General features: G+C 48.5%; 1 protein-coding gene across 1 annotated transcript; it reads left to right on the forward strand.

Moving 5' to 3' along the window:
- Nucleotides 1–753: 753 nt before the first annotated feature.
- On the forward strand, nucleotides 754–7,824 carry LOC148403651 (uncharacterized). The gene is made up of 25 exons (XM_088374921.1): nucleotides 754–965; nucleotides 1,925–2,127; nucleotides 2,193–2,299; nucleotides 2,430–2,542; nucleotides 2,615–2,659; nucleotides 2,732–2,887; nucleotides 2,974–3,053; nucleotides 3,455–3,566; nucleotides 3,637–3,687; nucleotides 3,759–3,926; nucleotides 4,167–4,289; nucleotides 4,363–4,479; nucleotides 4,545–4,571; nucleotides 4,646–4,783; nucleotides 5,020–5,163; nucleotides 5,286–5,420; nucleotides 5,506–5,654; nucleotides 5,736–5,856; nucleotides 5,931–5,982; nucleotides 6,049–6,112; nucleotides 6,182–6,312; nucleotides 6,376–6,446; nucleotides 6,511–6,684; nucleotides 6,752–6,897; nucleotides 6,976–7,824. Exons 1-25 carry the CDS (start codon nucleotides 905–907, stop codon nucleotides 7,084–7,086), a joined length of 2,799 nt encoding a protein of 932 aa, XP_088231047.1. The 5' UTR covers nucleotides 754–904; the 3' UTR covers nucleotides 7,087–7,824.

A 7,824-nucleotide genomic window follows, 5' to 3' on the forward strand; every position in this document is an offset into this window, starting at 1 on the left:
TATGTTTTGCGCTATTCAAACCAATAAATGCAATTGCGATACAGACATGTCATTTGTGTCATAACATACACAAACACATTCATGACCCCCCCCCTTCCTTTTCAAAAACCCAAATCTGGTCGCCCTGTGTAAGAGCCTGAAAATGTGTACAAGATAACAATCCCATCGAGGAGTAGTCTGAGTCATCAAGCGTTTGCTTCCCCCAAAGAGCCAACAAGCCACTTGATCCGGGCATGGTGTGCAAACTTTTGCACTCAAGGCCCGCAAGGCTCAATTGGAGACGTTTCCCCCTCATTTCTCTCAGATTCATTTGCTCATCGTCTCCTCGCTCATTTTCATTCACAAGTACTTCCACTAAATGTATTTATTTTCTCGTGCTCTCTGAAAATCAACACAAATTCTGAGAGGCGTGAATGGAAAAGTTTCTCCATTCTCGTCTGTACTTGAACACAAATGCAGTGACACCTCATTTGATTCCCACTTTGATACTTGGATTTCATGATTTCGATTTACTGTTAAATGAATACATTGAATTACACCTCCTTTCATTCCCACTCTCGTGCTTGGATTTCATGATTTCGATTTACTGTTAAATGAGTTGACTGCTCCTTGCTGTTGTTCACGCATACACCAGAACATTTACAAAGTAACAAAAAATAAAGGAATCAAAGAGTACAGTGCGTCCGCCACACGCGCTCGCCACTCCCACAATTTGTGCTACGTGAGCGGTTGGCGTGTGGCTTGGCCTGCCCCTGGCTTGGAGCAGGCACAGCAAACGTCCATTTTTTCTCCCGACTTTAATCCACTGGCTATTGTCAGTAAGGCGACTTATCATTTCTTTTCTCCTGACCGCAATCGCTGCGACCCTCAGTGAGACGATTTTTTTTCGCCCTCTCTCTCCAAGATGTGGGACACACTCGAGTGGTCTATTCTCATACTTGGCCTATATTGGACATGCGCGTCAGGTAAGCAATTGAGTCAATTCAAAACAGTCAGTTCAACAGAGTTCATTGCTAAAACAATACCGCTGTCGACAACGTGATGAAATGTACTGTACTGTGAGTTCGTATGACTGCATCTGCTTCTACTCTTGTCAAAACATTACGGCGCCTGAGATGCAAAATTCCGCCGGACCTTTTCGAGAGAGACTGATTTTCAGTGCGTGTTCATCTGAATATTGCATTTGCCCCTCAGAGTCCATTCGAGGCCCGTGCTTATTCGGTTTACTTGACTGAGCCCGCAGTTTAAAAGCCCCTCTTCCCCATGAAACCCCTGCTCAGCTCAGCTCAGCTCAGCCCAGCCCAGCCCGGCCTGGCTTGGCTTTGTACTTTGTGTCTTTTAATTCAAGGAGACGGGCTTCCTGAGATAAAGAGTGGAGCGGGGTCCAACTGTTGCAATGTTACAGTCAATTGAGTTGCCTTGTGCTTTAGCACCCTCCAGTGGTGAAATGTCCAATGACCTGATTTGGGCTTACGTCATTGGTCATGGATATGCCACACGTGCGTGACTGGTGGGTGGGGATCGCTGATGGTGAAGAAGAAGCGCTAACACTGTGAGTTTGAGTTTGATTCATTTTGTCTCTCATGGTGGCGCTGATGAAAGTTACAGGCATCTTTTAACTTGCACGATTGGTGGCTGACTACATCCTTTGTTTGCCCCACCGTATATCTGAAGCTTAATAGCAGAACTTTGGGGCAGTTGTGTGCAATCTCATGTCATGATCTATGTACATGGAATCATGATCAATGATGTTGTGAAGAAGTGAATCAATAAACCAATCAATCCTTGGCAGGACAACGGGCGTTGTCCCCCCGACAGAATCCTCGTGCATTTGGTTGCCATGCCTCCAATGAAGAGCATCGAGTAAAAACATGCCATCGGTGCGCTCTGATCTGTCCGCCTGTTCTCCAAATTATGCCCTCAGCCAACCAGTGTGATCCCGGGTGGCGCGGGCACGGCACCAGCTGCTACAGGAAGATGGCAGTCCCCAACGGTTGGCTGGGCGCCTGGCACCACTGCGTCTCTGAGGGCGGCAACCTGGTCTCGATCACCTCCTCGGCCGAGGAAAACTTTGTGAAGACGACCATGGCCAAGTACGACCGCTTCTGGCTGGGACTCTCCAACCAGGTGAGACGGAAGCGGCAGTCGACTCTGCGGCGACAACTGGAACCGTATTCTTTTTTTCCCCCCAGAAATGCGACGAGGTCTGGTGTCGCTTTGAAGGCGGGAGCCAGAACCTGACCTGGTCCGATGGCCAGACAACAACACACCGCAACTGGGCCCCAAATCAACTCGAAAGGTAAGACGTAACAACTTTGCATGCTGTTGTCAGGCGGAGAGGTCGGCGTAAATGTTCTGGAACCAATTTTGAGAAGGACCACTCAAGGAAAAAATAGGAAAATGTTCCTTTTTTTTTAATCTACCGACAGCGCCAACGTCGCGTCCTGCGCCTATGTCAACCAAAACGTTTATCACAATTCCGGGACGTGGAGGTCTGGCTCCTGCGCTTCCTCCTTCGCCTACATGTGCAAACGGCCACTGGGTAAGCCTGCATGTTTGTAATCAGGTTGACTTTGAGAGGAGAAAAGCTCAAACAGGGTCTTTTTCTATGGAGACTGCCCGACGTGTCCCGTCAAAAGTGGTCCTGCTGTGGTGAAGAGTGAGTTGCTGCACGCCTATTTGCACCATATCGTCATGGTTTCCTCCTCAATGTTTTTCTTTGTGGCCTCAGCTTCTGACTGCGACGATGGCGAGGTCCTTTATGGCGATCATTGCTATCTTTTTGGCCCGACTGATGAAACTCAAGAGGATGGTGAGGAGTTCTGTCTCGCCCGGGGAGCCCACCTGCCTCGCATCCACTCTAAGCAAGATGCCCAATTCCTGCATGGTAAGCACCAAGAGGAACCGCCGTAGTCGTCACTTGGCTGAAGCTCTTCTTGCCCTGAAACTCTTGTTCTCCTTCCTTTCATCAAGGTCTCATTAAATACCGTGCACCTTGGTTGAGACTCAAGAAGAAGGGCAACGACTACAAGTGGAGTGACGGAACAGCTTTGGTAAGTGAATTGCTGGAGGCCTTTGGAAAAGGCAGTTTGCAGGCATCCGTTTTGTCTTGAGGCATCGGGCAGCCCATGACACATTTTTGGCGCTCTGATTTTAGAGACAGTGAGGAGGCAGCTAAGATGTCCAGGAAATATCCTGGATGGTGGCTCTGGTTTGTCTTTAGGTCTTGAGGGTTAGTTGCCTTGTGCATGAGACCTTTGGCTCGCCAGAGAGGGCACAACATGCTTCATTTCATTGCAATGTTCATACTACTTTGACTGACAATAATACGAAGCCGACAAACCAAAGTGAAACTTGACTGAGAGAAGGTACGCCATTAAGTGAGGAAATGCGGCAGGAAGACGACCAGATCAAATGCAACACGCTAAAGTTCTGTCCAAAATCTCGTCCGCAGGACTACGACAACATCGACTACTCCTATGGTGGTGACTGTGCATACGTTTGGAATGAACGGATCTACCTGAACTACAGATGCCGAGATAAGTTGGCAGTTGTCTGCCAAACAGGTGCTAACGTCGCTCTTGAGCGCTCCTTTTGGACGGGTCCTGCATTTGCTTATAGCCCCTTTTTCTGCAGCCAAGCGCGGCGGAGGGCATCCACAGCTGCCACCATTGGTGGGCCAACCTGGTAGGTGTCCAGCACTGGCGCTGTCTGTCTTGCACTGTCTTGTGTTACGCCGTCTTATGTCTGGCTCGCAGACTGGACTGACAAATGCGGCTGGTGGCTGGACAACCCCACCAACGACTTCTGCTACCAGATGATCAGCCAGCCCACCAAGACCTGGCAGAAGGCGCAAGACCACTGCAAACGCCTCGAAGGGGACCTGCTCAGCATCACCGACACCGATGAGCAGGCCTTCATAAAGGGTAGGCTGGCCGTGATTTTGCGTATGACTCGAGGAAGAAACTTTTTTTTTTTTTTACTACTTCACCTTCCTTTCCAGCTCGAAACGTGATCAAGCTGAGATATGGGCAGCTTTGCTTGGTTGTTTTTTGTTGTTTGCTTCACTCTTTGTTGCAGTATTGTTAGCACTTCGTCATGGCTGTGCCACACCCGTCAAGTGTGAGTTGTTTTGGAATCTTGCGTGTTCTCCTTGGGATCCAAAGGTCTCGCCAAGGTTCTGATGGGTGATGACGCCTCCCTGTGGTTGGGCGCCAACGGAGGCATCGAGGGTGACGGCGGCATGTGGACTGACGGATCCCCCTTCTCTTACCGCCACTCGAGTGCAGGTTGGGCTGAGGCGGTTGTCAGCTGCACTTTGGAGGAAGGGATGAGTGCTCAGATCTTGTCTCCCCCCCTCACTCCCTCCAGGTGACGCCGAAGAGGGGAAATGTCTTTCCTTGCTCACCAGCAGCAGTGACTGGAAGCGTGACAAGTGCGACAACATGAAAGGCTACATCTGCAAGAAAAGAGGAAAAGGTAAGTGAGATGTGACGCCCCACAGTGGGTGGACCTTCATCACACGTTCTGGTTCCCGCTCCTAGGAAAACCCCAGCTGCTGCTACATGACGGTAAGTCGCCTTCAACGTCTCTGTAAAAAAAAAAAGACGGAGAGAAGTCAACGGTTGTGCTCTCTCGCTCTCAGGCTACAAGGAGGAACTTTTCTGCCAAGACGATTGGAGAGTCCTTAAATGTTCCGATGAAAGCGTCATCCGCGTACAGTCGGCTTTCCTCGGACGGGGGCGTAGCGACGTCTGTCTGAGTGGCGGCAACAAATCAGAGGGTAAGAATCCTCCAGTGGCATTGTTGATTTTAGCTTGCTGTCCTGGAGCCGTTTCTGTCGCGAGGTGTCACACGCAGTCCAGTAACTCATTTGTAATCTATAATTCAATACCAATATGCATGGACTTAGACAGACGCTTTAGTCATTAACCAATCAAATTCCCTTTGTCCTGCAACAAATTGAAGTCGGTATGCGAATGAAATGTGCATAAAATGGCGCTGTGTTGTCATTTGCAGATCGCTGCAGGATGAAAGGGGCTCTCTCTCACTTTAGAGCATTGTGTGACAAACATCAGCGTTGCCCCATTCAACCTACGGGTACGGACCCCTGCCCTGGTGTCTCCAAATACCACCACATCGTCTACAGCTGCGAGGAGAAAGGTGGGCTTCACAAGGAGAGAATCCAACGGATCCCCAGAAAGCGCGTCGGCTAGGGACGGACGGCTGGCCAGACGTGAGAGTGAATGAACGAGCGTTCCTTCCACTTTTTTGTCTTTCCTCAGTGTGTCTTGACAGTCTGGGCATCGCCGGCGGGACAATCCCAGACTCCTCCTTTTCAGCCTCTTCGTCTGAGATAAATGGCGAACCTCACAAAGCGCGTCTGGGGGGCAGCGGTTGCTGGGAACCGTCCAAACTATGTATGTAAAAAAAAAAAAAAGAACCCCACAGCTCTCCGTCTCCGTGGTATCCTGAGCAATGCAATGGAATGCCTTCCGCCCTCAGTCGGCAGCTGGATCCAGGTGAACCTCAATCAGCGCTTCAAGGTGACGGGCATTGTGACCCAGAGGTGTATGTACCAAGCGTATTATTCCAGCAAGTTTGAGTTGGAGTTCAGTACTGACGGAAAGACTTGGTATCACCACCCAGACCAGGTGAGCGAGCGGTAGCCGACTCGAACTTTGTCATCCAGGCTGTTGTCATTCATTGCAAACGCGCGTGTGTTTTGATTCCAGCCTGTTGTGGGGACGCACATGCTAACCAGGTTCGTGTTCGCCCAGTATGTCCGCCTCCTGCCAAAGTTTTTGGGCCTTCGCTTTGACGTCTTAGGGTGCACGCCTGACAACACCACTCGCGGTGAGTACCGACGTTTGGAGGGCAGTGGAAAACCCAGCAAGAAACAGCCTTTGATTTGCCCTTCTGACCCGCAGACATCTTATGCAGTGACACAGCCACCAGCCTCAGCCTCGACGGTTCAATGACGTGAGTCGAACCCGCCATCAATTTTTCTTGCGGAAAAGCCTCCTTGTAACTCAAGGTCTCCCGCAGGGTGCGGTGCCCGTCGGGTTGCGCCCGAACCTACAAGGTCTACGGAACACACATCTACGAACAAGTATGTTAATTAGTTCACCACCTGCCAGCAGAGTTCTTGTTCTTTGTTTGAGATGCTTTCTGAGTGCAGGATTCAAACATCTGCGCGGCTGCCATTCACTCGGGCGTCATCGAGAACGCGATCGGAGGAATTGTGACTTTGCTGAAGAGAGACCCACAGAAGGCCTACAACAGCTCCGCCAGGAATGGGATCACCTCGAGGTTGGCTCTCACTGCAGCGTCTATTTGAAGACGCCTGGCTCATTCTCACTTTACTGTCTGCAGCGGTGTCTTTACTGTCCGGAGCGATGGTGACGCTTTGGTTCAGTCGCCGTCTTTCACTTTTGTTGAGCAGGGTGAGTAGGCTGTCTAGAATAGAAAGCATACTTACTTCATCACGTGACGCCATCTTGCGCGCAGAGCCGAGATGCTTGGGACCTGAATGGGAGGAGTTTGCGGACTTTTGCTACAAACGTTTTGATGAGAGAAAGACGTGGTACGACGCTCAACAAAACTGCTTCCGTCTGAATGCCAAGCTGGTGTCCATTCGCTCCAAGGTTGAGCGGGATTGGCTGCAAGACCTCCTGACGTCAGGTGCGTCGCAACTGCTTGATCGCTGCCGTATCTGGAAAGCAAATGAGAGCTCTCTTGCTGTTTGCAGCCCCCGGCGACACGTGGATCGGACTGAACGCCCCGGTGTCTCCCGGCAAATTCGAGTGGTCGGACCACCAGAAGGTGACCTTAACCGACTGGGCTCCGGAAAAACTTGCCGACAGGTTGGAGACTTGCGTGGTCGCCTCGAGCCAGGTGGGTGCGGAAAAGATTGACCCGCTCGCCGGAGACGAGGTTTTTTTGCATTAAAATCAATCTCACTTGGACTTTCAGTCTGGCAAATGGAAGATGATGTCGTGCGCGCAACCCAACGGCTACATGTGTAAGATGCCCACGGAGCGTTATGCGCCGGATAAAAAAGGTGCCAATGCAAGTGGCGAGTAATCATATGAATGCAATTGACCTTGCATGATCGTTCTGTTTGATTTACCATGCATTTGGATGGACTGATTTACCATGCATTTTGATTGACTGATTGATGCATTATTATGATTGATTTACCAAGGATTCGTCTTTTTGTTAGATTTACCAAGCGTTATGATTCTGTTTACTTCTTCAAATTCTTCTTCTTCTTGACTTAACATTTGATACGATGATTTACCATGCATTATTATTCCTTTGTCTAATTTACCATGGTATTATTCTCTTAGATTGATTTACCATGCATTATTCCTTTGTCTAATTTACCATGGTATTATTCTCTTAGATTTACTGTTCATTTCCATCTTTGATTTCTTATATTTCATTTACTTATTGTTAAATTTACCATGCATTGATTATGCCATCTGATGATTTACCATGCATTATTATTCCTTTGTCTAATTTACCATGTTATTAGTCTCTTAGATTTACTGTTCATTTTCATCGTTGATGTCTTATATTTCATTTACTTATTGTTAAATTTACCATGCATTATTATTATGCCATCTGATGATTTACCATGCATTATTAATCCTTTGTCCAATTTACCATGTTATTATTCTCTTAGATTTACCGTGCATTTTCATCATTGATTTCTTATATTTCATTTACTTATTGTTAAATTTGCCATGCATTATTATACCGTCTGTTGTTTTACCTTGTTTATTAGACCAAAAAAAATAAATAAAATAATAAAGACAA

Source organism: Syngnathus floridae, chromosome 1 (assembly GCF_059516105.1).
Source record: "Syngnathus floridae isolate MCC-2025c chromosome 1, RoL_Sflo_1.0, whole genome shotgun sequence".
Lineage (NCBI taxonomy): Eukaryota > Metazoa > Chordata > Actinopteri > Syngnathiformes > Syngnathidae > Syngnathus > Syngnathus floridae.

Excerpts from the sequence above, each read along its gene's own strand:
- LOC148403651 (XM_088374921.1), top strand. The coding sequence starts at position 905 with ATGTGGGACACACTCGAGTGGTCTATTCTCATACTTGGCCTATATTGG. Across the intron at positions 2,543-2,614 it reads CATGTGCAAACGGCCACTGG|ACTGCCCGACGTGTCCCGTC; the intron begins GTAAGCCTGCAT and ends TTTTCTATGGAG. Across the intron at positions 5,164-5,285 it reads CTACAGCTGCGAGGAGAAAG|TGTGTCTTGACAGTCTGGGC; the intron begins GTGGGCTTCACA and ends GTCTTTCCTCAG.